Source organism: Corvus cornix, chromosome 2 (genome assembly GCF_000738735.6).
Source record: "Corvus cornix cornix isolate S_Up_H32 chromosome 2, ASM73873v5, whole genome shotgun sequence".
Classification (NCBI taxonomy): Eukaryota; Metazoa; Chordata; class Aves; order Passeriformes; family Corvidae; genus Corvus; species Corvus cornix.
Window position 1 is genome coordinate 54582951 of NC_046333.1, and position 13141 is coordinate 54596091.

The window sequence follows — 13141 nt, forward strand, 5'->3', positions numbered from 1 at the left end:
AGAAGCAGTATATCAATTTAAGCTTGTTTTTTATTAAGATTTTTCCCCATCCTGTTTTCAAACTGGCCTGGAATTGCAGATTCGGAAGTAAAAACTTGAGCAGATCCTAAGAGCCAGAAAAGTGTTTTGCTATTACAGATTTTAATATGAAATTTCAAATAGCAAAATACATGTTTTTGTGGTGTGTGTAGTTTAGTTTTCTAAATTGGAAAATCTGCTGTTACATAGCAGTTAATGACTATTTTTTCCTAACATTTGGAATTCAGGACCTGATTTGATAAGCTGATAAAAGAAAACAAAACTGAAAACATATTGGAAGTGCTCAAAGTGAAAATTACGGTTTAGATAGGTTTGAGGGTAGATAGTTAGACATTTTAATTGAACTAAAATAGTTTTATCCTAATACAGTACAGTTGTGGGAGTACATTTTGTGGTGTATTTGAAATTGAAGTATTTAAGTGAGGGAAAGTGTATGTTAATGCTTTGCAAGAAAGTGATTTTTTTTTTCTTTAATATCATCTATCTAAGCAAAATAGCTGTTAAAGACATAGAGCTCTCAAGTCTCTTGCTGGAAAGTAAAGTGTAAAGTTCAGGATTATTTCTTTGAGCCAGGAGTTTGCTTTTATCACTTTGGTTGGTATATTAAATTGCTGTAGGAAACAAAGATGTGAATTCTGAAGTAAATTTTTTATTGGTGGACAATATTAGCCCCTGCCAGTGTAAAACAAAAGGTGTTGATTCAGTCTGGATCCTGAAAGTCCTGTGTTTTTATATCCCCATGATAGGGGTAACAGAAATGAGTCCAAATGATGATTTCATTTGCCCACGTGGGGCATTGAATTTGATATTCAGCTTTGGTTACACACAACCAACACTGGCTTATGTTAAGCAGCAAAACCTCCTGCTTGTTCATTACAATCCAGCACTAGTCCACACTTGGACTAACTCAATTAAATTGGTTAAAATTACCTTTTTTATTTTTTGAGTTAAATTTTGTCTTTGAGAACTTTATCTGGATTTGGAGGAGCTAGTCCTATGAAAAAATAAACTACCTCTTACACACAAAGTTATCAAAAGAAGTGAATTCTGGGGGTTTTCGGGTGTTTATACGCAAGTATATATGTGCAGACACATTTTTTCAGGTGCAGGTGAAACTGACCTTAGTCTAAATGAGTCAGGTCCACTAAGGCAGGTTTTTGCACTCTTTTGAATGAATCTTTTTTAGAATGGCAGTGATAACACATGACAGAGCACAACCAAATTGCACTGACCTGAGCTGCTTTTTTCAAACCACCCCCCTTCTTGATACGTGCAATACACTCCCATTATTTGGAAATTATGTGCTCCATTTCTACTCTGCCAGCTTCACTTTGAGTATTCTACCAGATACTTTCTTTGTAATATTTTAAGGGAAAAATAAGCTAATTTTTTTTTTTTTTTAATTCACAGTTGCAAAATAGGTTGTGGTCCATGTTTTGTGAGGAATTAAGAGGAAGTGAAAATACAACATTAGTTTATTATTTCAGGGCTTTTAACCTGTGGAAAAAGGTGGCTGTGACAGCCCTTCCTGCTCTTAATGCTTTGTTGAGGGAAGTTGGAGGGGTGAGTACCTTTCCTTTGCTGTCCTTAGTAATCAAACTATTCCAGCGTGTTATTCAATTCACTGTATGGCCACCATAAAACTATTTCGACTGTTTCCTTAACAAAGCAGCGGGGAGATGAAGAAGGTGATTGTAATGCTTGTACTTCCAGAGTGTTGTTCTTCTACATAAATGGGGATAAATGGAAAACCCAGCCAAGTACTCGGACTACTCATCATTCCACATCTTACCTGAACAGATGTGATGTTGACATACATTCTCCAAAATAAAAGTCATCATTATCAAGGATGGAAATAAATTCTAACCAGCTGTGAATTTGGAGTTCACAGCAGTAAATAAAAACCTAAGAAAACAAAATAAAACCCAAAAATAAGACATCCCAAACCTTGGATAAATCCCAACAATTCCAGTAAAACAAGATAATACAAAGAATTATTACTTGAATATTTCTGACATACATATGTATATACAGACACACACGTATATATATATATATGTACCTGTCTCTGTACACATATGCTTTTATATACACACACACACATATATATATATGTGTGGAAGGTATCTTTTCAGCTTTATACCGGCTAGCGCTCGTATTCCAATGCCTTAGAAAGCCTCGAGCAGCCCGGAGGGGTAGCACGGGCGATCTAGCACTTTAGTAGCTCTAAAATCGGTACCTGAATCAGCTGCAGAGCAAATACCATCAGCAGAAGCAAAGAGGGAGAAATATAGCTCTCAGCTCAGCTACTTTCCTGTGAACATCTCTGGTTATCTGTCTCATTTGAAAGCTTCTAACTGCAGGGAATTGAGTGAGCAGGGAGCTATATTTCTCCCTCTTTGCTTCTGCTGATGGTATTTGCTCTGCAGCTGATTCAGGTACCGATTTTAGAGCTACTAAAGTGCTAGATCGCCCGTGCTACCCCTCCGGGCTGCTCGAGGCTTTCTAAGGCATTGGAATACGAGCGCTAGCCGGTATAAAGCTGAAAAGATACCTTCCGCACATATGTACCTGTCTCTGTACACATATGCTTTTACACAACTTTATTGTTCTTCCAAGATGTCATAAGTGAAGCAATCCTGGCAGCAGGCTGGCTTGGCAGAGCAAGGATCTACTTTGGAGCTAAGGCAAAAAAAGAAGGTGTATGTCCAGTCCATTTTACAGAGAAAATTCATATGGCTCAAACTCAACTGGAGTTGAAGCTGGCCAGAAATGTGGGGGACAAAAAAATTTTTTTAAATATACTAATGGCAAAATGCAGTCCAGAAATAACATTGTCTCATTACATTATGAGAATGGTCACCTCACAAACAGGGACATAGACAAGGCAGAGATGTTTAACGCTTTCTTTGCTGTTGTCTTCAACATGAATGATGGGCTAAGGGGGTCTCAGTGCTCTGAACTGAACCATAGGACCTGAGGGAATAGCATGAAACCGTGTCAGGAGGGATTTAGGTTAGGTAATAGCAAAAGGTTCTTTGCTCAGAGGGTGGCTGGGCACTGGAACAGGTTCCCCAGGGAAGTGGTCACAGCACCAAACCTGGCAGAGTTCACGAAGCGTTTGAACGATGTTCTCAGGCACATGGTGTGAATCTTGGGGTTGCTCTGTGCAGGGCTAGGAGATGGACTTCAGTGATTGTTGTGAGTCCCATCCAGCTCAGGATATTCTACTATTCTGTGATTTTTCTCTGTCCAGGAGGAGCAGGAGCTGGCTGTTCCACCAGACAGACAGCCCTGATGTGAGTGAGAGTGCCAAGAGGCTGGCACCTGGGCACAGCTCTCACTGGCAAGGAGTGCCATGCTACCTGAGCACGGACAGAAAAGCAGGTCTGGTGACAGTGACCAGGGTCGGCCAGACATGTCCATAGGGATGAGACAGGTCCAAGATAAGGCTGGGAACTTAAGTCAGGGGGTTGGGGTCACTGAGGTGCAGGCATCCCTACAGCAAGCCTCATCAAGAGAGATTAAGACCTGAGATGAGGCTTCTCCCAGCTCTTTCTCCTGCAGTGCTGTGCCTGGACCCGTATCCCTCATGCTTGTGCATGGGTCATGGGGAAGAAGTTGCAGAACCTGGTGGTGTACTCAGGATCAGGAAGCTTATGGAAAATGCGGAATTGTTTCAAGTGGTCAGTGAGGACCAAAGCTTGTGGAAATTGTTCTGTCCTCATCTCCTCTGAACTTTAGGCCAGGTGGTTGGTACGGTGCTGGGGTTTCCTAGCCATGATATTGAAACGGCTACTCTCATCAAAACGAAATTGTTTTCTTCTTTGCAGGAGGTAGGTAGTCCCATGTTCTTTACAGGAATTTCTATTGCAAATATCATCAGGGTAATCTCATTTTTTCTCAAGGCCCAGGGTTTTGGTACAGGTTTTCTATACTATGTTCAAATAATTTGTGTAAAGGAATAACATATATAAAATGTATTGATTTTATGTAGAGCTGAGGATGACAGGTTTTCTGCAAAAATGTTGTTACTATTTTGTAAGATCAGTGGACTTTTGCAGATGATCATGAAATTCTTGAGACTGTGTTGAGACTGTGTTAACTTTGCTGGGCTTAATGATGACAGTGTGTGAAAAACATATTTGCAAAATAAATTTGAAAAATATACTTTAAAAATAAATAGTTTGAAAGAATTCCAGATTTAATATGTCAGATGCTTAGGGACTATACCCAGTAAAGATTTTAATAGCTTGTTCTGTTAAGTGACTTTTCTTAGCTGTAAAATACAGTGGAATAATGACTTTCATTTTTTTCTTTTTAAAATCTAAAATTTATAAATCCAAATTTCACTTGGGGAATATTGGTGGTCCTTGTTGTGTAAAGAGTGTCTGTAGTTATTCCAAAGCATGCTTTATTTCTATTTTACTTCTTAATCACAGGAAATGGAATGTCATAGGAATGAAAATTGAATGGAATCACAGGGATGAAAATGTGAATGCAGCATGCTTGTTTGCACAATAAGCATTTAAACATACACTTCAGTACACTGCAGAGAAGAAGGTCCCCAGGACTTAAAGGACCAAAAACCCCCACTGTAAATCAGCAGGCAGTTCACCTGGAGGGAAAATGAAACAACTGTTTCATGCAGTGATCAGAAACAAATGGCAAGGTGGCTATTTTTTAGTTAGAGACTGTGCAGGGACAATTATTTGTTTTAGAACCTTGCAATTTATTTTAAAATTGAGTTTCAAAGTTGAATTTTTTTAAAGATTGATAGAAGTGACAGCATGGATTTCTAAAAATGAGTATTTAAAATCTTCAGCCTGTTGTTTGTTTTGCTTTTTGACAGTTCTGGTTCAAACAATGCAAACACACTGATGGTTGTATTTTTTGCTAGCTTTAGATTTATTTTGTGCTGTTACGGCTCCTGACACTGAAGCATTAACATTTTGCCTTTTCAAAACTAAAGCAATTAAACAGTGTTCTGAAATGGATTTTAAAGCTTCCATTTATCAGATATTTTAATTAAATACTTGTTTAGGATCAAAGCACAGTTGCCCAGAGAGGTTGTGGAATCTCTGTTGTTGGAGGTACTCATGGAATCACAGATTGGGTCAGGTTGGAAGGGACCACAGTGGGTCATCTGGTCTAACCTTCCTCCTCAAGCAGCGTCATCCCAGAGCACATGGCACAGGATTTTGTCCAGATGGTTTTTGAGTATCTCCAGCGAGAGTGACTCCACAGCCTTTCTGGGCAATCTGCTGCAGTGCTGAGACACACACACAGAGTAAAGAAGGTCTTCCTTATATTCACGTGGAACTTCCTGTGCATCAGTTTCTGCCCATTGCCTCTTGTGCTGTTGCTTGGCACCACTGAGAAGAGTCTGGTCCATCCTCTTGGCACACCCCCTTTAGGTTTTTATACACATTAATGAGTTCCCCTCTCAGTTATCTCTTCTGGAGGCTGAACAGGCCCAGCTCCCTCAGCCTTTCCTTGTAAAAGAGATGCTTCAGTCCCCTAACCGTTTTTGTAGACCTCCACTGGACCTGCTCCATACCTTTCTTGAACTGAGGAACCCAGAACTGGACACGGTATTCCATGTGTGGCATCACTGGGGCTGACTAGAGGGTCAGGATCACTTCTCTTGACCTGCTGGCAGTGCTCTTCCCAGTGCATCTCAGGACACCACTGGCATTTTTGGCCACAGGGGCACCGCTGGCTCATGGACAGCTTATGGTCCACTTGGACCCCCAGGTCCTTCTTCTCAGAGCTGCATCTCAGCAAGTCAGCTCCAGCCTGTGCTGGTTTATGGGGTTATTCCTTGCCAGGTACAGGACCCCACATTTTCTTCTGCTGAATTTCATACTCTTTTTCTCTGCCCGTCTCTCCAGCCTGTCGAGGTCCTTCTGAAGGGCTGCACAGCACTCAGGGTATTTGAGTGCTCCCAGCTTTGTGTTCTCACTGAGGCGGCATCTGCCCCTTTGTCCAGGTCATTGATGAATAAGTTACACAATATTAGGCCCAGTATTGAACCTTGGGGAATGCCACTAGTGACAGGCCTCCAGCTAGAACCTGTGCCACTGATTATGACCCTCTGGGATTTCAACATTCCCTTACCCTGGTGTCCTGAATCAGAAATTCATGGGGGGGTATTCGAACCTCATCTGGCCATGGCCCTGAGCAACCTGTTCTGCTTGGACCTTCTTTGACTGGTGGCTGGACTCCATGAAATCCAGATGTCCTTTCCATTACAAATTACTCTGTAGCTCTGAAACAGGCTCCTTTTTAAAAAAAGTTTAAATGGATCCTGGCTACTGAACCACACCACAGCTTCTCTGTGTTTTGCTGTATTCACTTAAGTGACTTGTGGATAGCTGTTGAACTTCCAACTAGGGATTTAATGCAGAACTACTTTTTTTTCATTGCCCATTTTTTATTTTAATAATGGACTTAGATGATTAGGAGATGATACTGTTAGAACGGAATAATAACTTGGAGTGAGTTCTGGTACATTATTGGATACCTTTTGATGGTTAAATCACAAGTTAAAACACTTCAAATTTTTCCTGTAGTATGAATGGTTTTTAATGTCTGAATTGGGCAATCTGACTACAGATGAGATTTGAGTCAGTGATGTGGTGGATGAATGGGTGATGAGACCTAGCGAGGGAAGAGGAAAAACACTGTTCACTGAGCATAGGAATTTGTGCACCATAGCTGCAAAAAGAAAGTACAGGGTATGTGTAAAAAGGCAGTGGCAAAGAGGATACCATGTCTCATGCCATCAAAGAATCAGTAGAAGCACAGTAGGCAGTCTTCCAGTCAGCTGCCTGCATTGTATTATCCAACATGCATTCTGTCAGAAAAGCATCTGGTAGTAGTTGCCAAGGCATATTTACATCAATATACAGTACGATTGTGAAGAGATCAAGTCGTGTGGGTTCTTTTACTGTATCTACACTAATGTGGTAGTCTGTGTTTTCCAAGTCATAGCAAAAATTAAGTGCACATATTTAGCTTGAGCTATTTAGAGTGATATTTGTACTTACATGAACTTCTGAGGCATGCTTGTGGCCTTTAATCTCTAAAACACACAAGGGAATGCAAATGGCCTGGATAGAGACCTTATATTCCTAATTGGCTTGATGAGGTTTTCAGTTTCATTGTTGTGTGTTCCTCTGCCTTTTATAATGCCAATAATTAAACACTGTATTTAGTCTGAAGTTACCATTCTTTCCACTTCTTGACATTCGGACATGTCTTGGTAATGTGCACTCACAGCCCAGAAAGCCAAACATGTCCTGGGCTGCATCAAAAGCAGCATGGGCAGCAAGGCAGGGGAGGGGATTCTGCCCCTCTGCTCTGCTCTGGTGAGACCCCACCTGGAACACTGCATCCAGCTCAGGGACCCCCAGCACTGGAAGGACATGGATCTGTTGGAGCGAGTCCAGAGGAGGCAAACAAAGATGGTTAAAGGGATCGACAAAAAGGGGAGAGAATTGGGATTGTCCATCCTGAAGAGAAGGCTTTGGGGGTGACCTAATTGCAGCCTTCCAGTACCTGAAGGGAGCCTACAAGATAGGACAAGGGGGAATGGTTTTAAACTGAAAGAGAACAGGTTTAGGTTAGATACATGGAAGAAATTCTTTATTATGAGGTTAATTCTTTTCTATGGTGAGACACTGTAACAGGTTGCCCAGAGAAGTTGTGGATGCCCCATCCCTGGAGGCTTTGAGAAACGTGGTCTAGTGAAGGGTGTCCCTGCCCATGGCAAGGACGGTTGAAGCTAGATGATCTTTAAGGTCTCTTTCAACCCAAACTATTCTATGATTATATGTTTCATTTTCTTGAGATGGAATTTTTATTTTGGGCTCCAGCCAAGGAGGGTTTACAGGACACAGAGCTAAGGGAGCAGGATACATTGTTCCTTCAAGGTAGCTAATGTATGGCAGTGAATTAAAATAAAATTACAGTGGCATATTCAAAGGAGACTCTGCAGCTTTCATATGTTAACAAGTTGAAGTAAGAACTGTGTGGAGCCTTGCCCCATCAAAACAAATTTGAGACTCCTTTTATACTAGCTAAGTTTCTGCTATCTCTTAGCTTGCATCAGGTAAGAATGCACCTTTTTTTCTTTGACAAAGGCAACTCTGGACCTAAACATAGCTTTTGGTAAACAATGATTTGTTCCTAATCTCATCCACACAGTATCAGTGGCTTGCTTTGGGGAAGTTCTGGAGGTGGGATGAGAGGGAAAGAGGAAGCCAACGAACATCTGATTTCTGTGCAAGAGACAGCTGACAGGTGTTCTGGGAATGTCTTTCTCTGGAAAAGCAGTGGTCACTGCTAGAAAGAGACAACCTTTATTTCCTCTTATATGCAGGAAAGACAGGCTGTCTTTTTCATGCTGGTTGCCTTCTTTGAAGAAAGTCTGGCAGAAAGCAGAAACTTTATAAATGTGATCTCCAGTGACATGTGGCAAGGTGCCTTGAGCTGTGGCAGTAGGAAGCACCCTAAATGAAAGACCTCAAGTAGAGGGATAGGACCTCACCCTGAACCAATAGACTTTCTCTCCCATTCTGCTCTCCAGGAGTAGAATTTTGCTCCTGGAGAATGCTGGCAGACAAGATCCAAGCTGGCTGTGGTGAAGCTTAAGACATGAATGAGCAATGGGGCTGTCCTGGGGGGCATTGACTTTGCTAGGAGAAAATTCTCTTAGGACATTAGGACTTGGAGTTATAAATTTTATGAATTTGAGGTTAACTGGGGTTAGTCTTCCTGTTTGTAAGTTAAATCCAACTTGCTCTTTCACCACTGATGCCCTGGGATCAGTGGGTGTTTTTAAAGCTGAAACTACTGACTGGGTTGTGAGATGGGAAGAGGTCTGCAGTTTCATTTCTGCTCTGTGAAGCCTTCTTGCTTTAGAACAAGCTATTCTTGTGGGTTATACCATCTGCAGGGCTTTTGGGTCGGTGCAGCAGACACCTGCCCCTTTCATCTCCTTGTGACCATATTTTTCTATGTCTTTTTTCTTCATTTACTTGGGCTCTTCCTGACATCTTCCTGGCTCTCAGCTGTGCCACTTCGCTCTCACTTTTTCCTGCTTCCTTGCCTAAAATGGGGATTCCACCCTGCTTGGATTTCCCTGAGTCAACAGAACTGCTGTGCCTGCCTGGCAGGGACTGAACCATCAGCCAGAACTCAACATGCGCAGGAGATGCAACCTCATTGCCCCAAGGAGTCAGCTCCCACCTTTGCTTGTGGCGCTGGAATGAGCTGGAAGGTGGCTCCCAGTCCTGCCTGGCAGGCAGAGGCTGGCTCCAGTGAGGTGGCTCCCAGCTTGTTCTGAACACAGGCAAGCACTAAGTTCTGCTGATTTCCTCTACCCCAGGCACCAGCCATGCTTGGGAACTGGTTTACAGCCCTGCTGCTCGCAGAGGCAGACAGGAGCTCATGGTTTGGACTCCTGGTCTTCCACAAAGCGTGAAGGGAGCAGACCAGCTCCTGGCCCAGCCTGGGGGTAGGGAGTGACTCCTGGGAACCATCTCTCCATGCTCACAGGAACTTGCAGGAGACAAGATCTGGCTCTTCGCTTGAGTTGCTGAAGGAGTCATACAGCAATTAGGAAGGCATATAGCAGCTGGGAACCTCTGGCCTTCAGCTTGTCTTCAGAGGATATCTTTGCCCTGTTTTTTTGGCAGAGACCAAACTGTCACATTGAAGTGGGCACTGTCCTTTGAGACAAGTACTTGCTCAGATCTCAGTGTTTTCATTAGTTACAGTATATGCAGTCTAGTTGCAGAAATGTAGGGTCCTTACTACTGTACAATTTGGTGTGTATCAAATAGTGGCTTCTTCACGGAAACTGCTGTGTATTACCAGTCTGCCAAGCCTGTTGCCCAGTTGTGACTACTAACTATGAAGCTTGTATTTAGCTGTGATCATACTTGTCATGCTGCCCCCCTCCTCCTAGAAGAGATGTAGGCTTAAAGTCTGCATACTGCTGGTGACAAGTTTTTGTTCCTGCCTGCCGTGTCTCTGCACATCCCCTGTCCTGTTTGTGACTGCTCTGTCAGTAACTCCAGAAAAGTGGATCTTGAAATAATGGTATTTTTGTAGTTGATTTGTTTGAATGTGGAGAACTCTGGGAAAAATTCAAAAGCCTGAATTACAGTGACACAAAACTTTCATTGTTAGCAGCTTGAAAAGAATATGCTGAAAATCAGTTAGCTTTAGTCATCTTTTTATAAATTGTCTTTTAATTTTAATCTTTCCTTGTTTGAATTCAAAACTTGAAATATCTGAGTTTCTTTTAATTAAATGCTGTGGGTATAAAACTTCATGAATAAAACTATTATTCAGAAACTATTTGTGAGGGTGATGATTTGGGGAAACAAAAACATTAGGTTTGCTTTATGTTACTAATTTATATGAACAGTATTGCTTTCCTGTTACAATATATCATATTTGTTTATATGTTTGTCCCTATTGTTATTTTATTTTATTACTAAATGAACATTTTTCTTTTCTTCCCAGAGGATGCTAAGCAAGTTTTTGGCCAGACTACTATTCATCAGCACATTCCTTTTAACTGGAATTCAGAGTTCGTACAGCTGCATTTTGGAAAGGATAGAAAAAGACACCTAACATATGCGGAGTTCACTCAGTTTTTACTGGTGGGTCTAATACAGTATGGTTTGTCAAGAGTAATAAGAAGGATGCAAGAATCAAAGTGTTTGCAAATTTGCCAAATACCATGCTGGTAGCAAAGCTGAAATATATACCAAGTGTAGGCTTTTACAGTCAGAGTGCTGGACTTGTATAGTATGCTGGTAAATAGGATATGCTGTTGGTAAAACTGCTCATTCAGGCTAGCTGGGGTTTTTTCCTTTTCCTTTGTTTTTGCACCTGTGTGCAGAAGGTGATTATTTCTACACTGTTGTGTAGCCATAGACATGAGATTAAAAACCTAGACTTCGATGTCTGAAAATCTCCTGTATTTTTAAATCTATGAGTCAAAGAATGTTAAATAACAGTACTGAACATTTTGGACTCAACTTGCCAGACTCATATTAACAAGTACTTTTGTCTGTAAACAGCATGTTTACTAAACATATATTTAATTCAGAGCTGATATCCAATAATATTTTTTACAAGCCATTTCCACACACTTTACTTTTGATCTTTTTTGAATTAGGATTATCTTAGGGAAAATTTGCTTGTATATAATGAATAAAGCACTATTTTGCAAGTAATTCGTGGCTGTTCATACTATTCATACAAGGTACTTTGTTACAGGAAGTAAAATATGCTAATAAAAAAATAAACTGATTATCTGTATTTTAGCAGTACTGTAAAATAGTCTTCAGTAGGAAAAGAGGTGAAACACGTGAGTTTCTTATTTGTATTCCTCCTGAATACTTAATGCCTGTATTAGTATTTACACTAGAGAGTTTTAAAATGGGAACCTGCTTCGAGACTGCAAGGTTTCTTTTTTTCTTGTTTACACAAGTATGTTAGTTCACAGTAGGAGGTGGTATCATTTTGATGAGGAATAATTAAGATAATGCTATTGAGACAAATGTTTCAAATTGACTTCGTAGAACAGAGCCTAATTAACTTTGTATGAAGAGGACGTCAGGTATCACATGATTAAATTGTATTCCCTTAGGCTTTGTATTGACTATTGTAACTCCTAAGTAGCTAAGACATAAACCAGTTTTGTGACAGAAATAGGAATCAGAACCTCTTTTGAGTGAAAAAGCAAATGTGCTACTTTATTAGGAAAAAATGCCTCTGGCAATGTGTTCTGGTATCTCCTTTCAACTACAGAATGAGCCTCAGATATGTATCCTGATTTTGGTGGTTTAAAGTCACAGTTTTAACAAAGTACCAGTCCTGTTTGCCTCATTTGTCTATTTGTTTGGACATCTGAGGAAAACCTGTTGAAAAATTCAGAATAAAAACAGGACACTTTTTCACCATTTAAAGTGTGTGTGTAAGGGTTGTGAGAGAAGTTGAGAGGTTAGAGTCAGAGACCTAAAAGAGCTTGTAATCTTAAGGCTGGTGTTTAGAATATTTGAGTTCTTTCTTTGGGTTCTTTTGTGTTTTTAACTTGAATTAGGAAAAGCAAGCACTGAGGCAGGAGTTTTCTAACTTTGGAGATTAGTCCTAACTATTAGGCTTTCTCCTCCTGTGGAGGGATATTCCTCTTTACTTATCTGAAAGGACTTTTCTTGGATGGGATGATATTTGGGGATAGTTGGTTGTGTTGGAGGATGTCAGTGGTCCTCATGAACCAGCCAGCCCTTCTGGTGATGATCCATATAGGTCAGAAACACAGGAGGAGGAGCATAAACCAGGAGAATAAGTATGACAATTCTGGGTGTCTCTGGAGAGGTGAGATGCACTCAGGAAAAATTCTAATACTGCTAATAAAGATACTCTCAGCATTGGTGCAGGCAGGAAGGATTTTCAAATAAATTAATTGTCCTAAGACTTCTGAAGCTGCCTGTTATCAGTACAGTCTATTAGGATGCTCAGTCAGTCACAGTAATTGGGTACATCTGTTTACCCACTTTCTAAAACTGTAAATCACGTAAGTTTCCCTGCTGATTCTTGCCTTGCAGCATTGTACTACAGATGCTGAAGTTTGGGCACAGAAATGGCTTTCGGCACTAAGTGGAGCATTGCTGTTCACAGGCATGGAAATCTTCCTTTAAGCTCTGTAACCTTCGGTACTCAGTCTTTCCTTCTGACATTCTGCCTGTGCATGAGTCAGTCTTCTTGGTCTGATGTCTAGACCTTGGACCTTAGACAGCAGGAGACCACAGTGGATACCAAATTACCTTTCTGCATTCCTGATGTGTGAATGCAGTTTACACTGCACTTAACATGGACCAGATGGTTCTGTAGGGTGCTTCAGGTACTGCTTTGTAAGTACAATGCAATTTGCAACTTTTAATGGAATAATCTAGCTAGATTCAAATTCCTTTACATTGGGTCCTATTATGTCACATAAACTTGTTCCGTGATCATTATCTGTTGCAGCATTTGGACTAATCATCACTTCTGGCAAAGCTCAAGGTATTTGGAAAAT

At 40.9% G+C, this 13141-nt stretch overlaps 1 protein-coding gene across 3 annotated transcripts in view; it reads left to right on the forward strand.

The window, feature by feature from the left end:
- Positions 1-13141, forward strand: part of SLC25A13 (solute carrier family 25 member 13) — a 104711-nt gene that overhangs the window by 44597 nt on the left and 46973 nt on the right. For all 3 annotated transcript variants that reach the window (XM_039549981.1, XM_039549980.1, XM_039549979.1), the window contains one exon: positions 10579-10718. In XM_039549981.1, coding sequence (XP_039405915.1) covers positions 10579-10718 — 140 coding nt within the window. The remainder of the gene's footprint in view (positions 1-10578; positions 10719-13141) is intronic.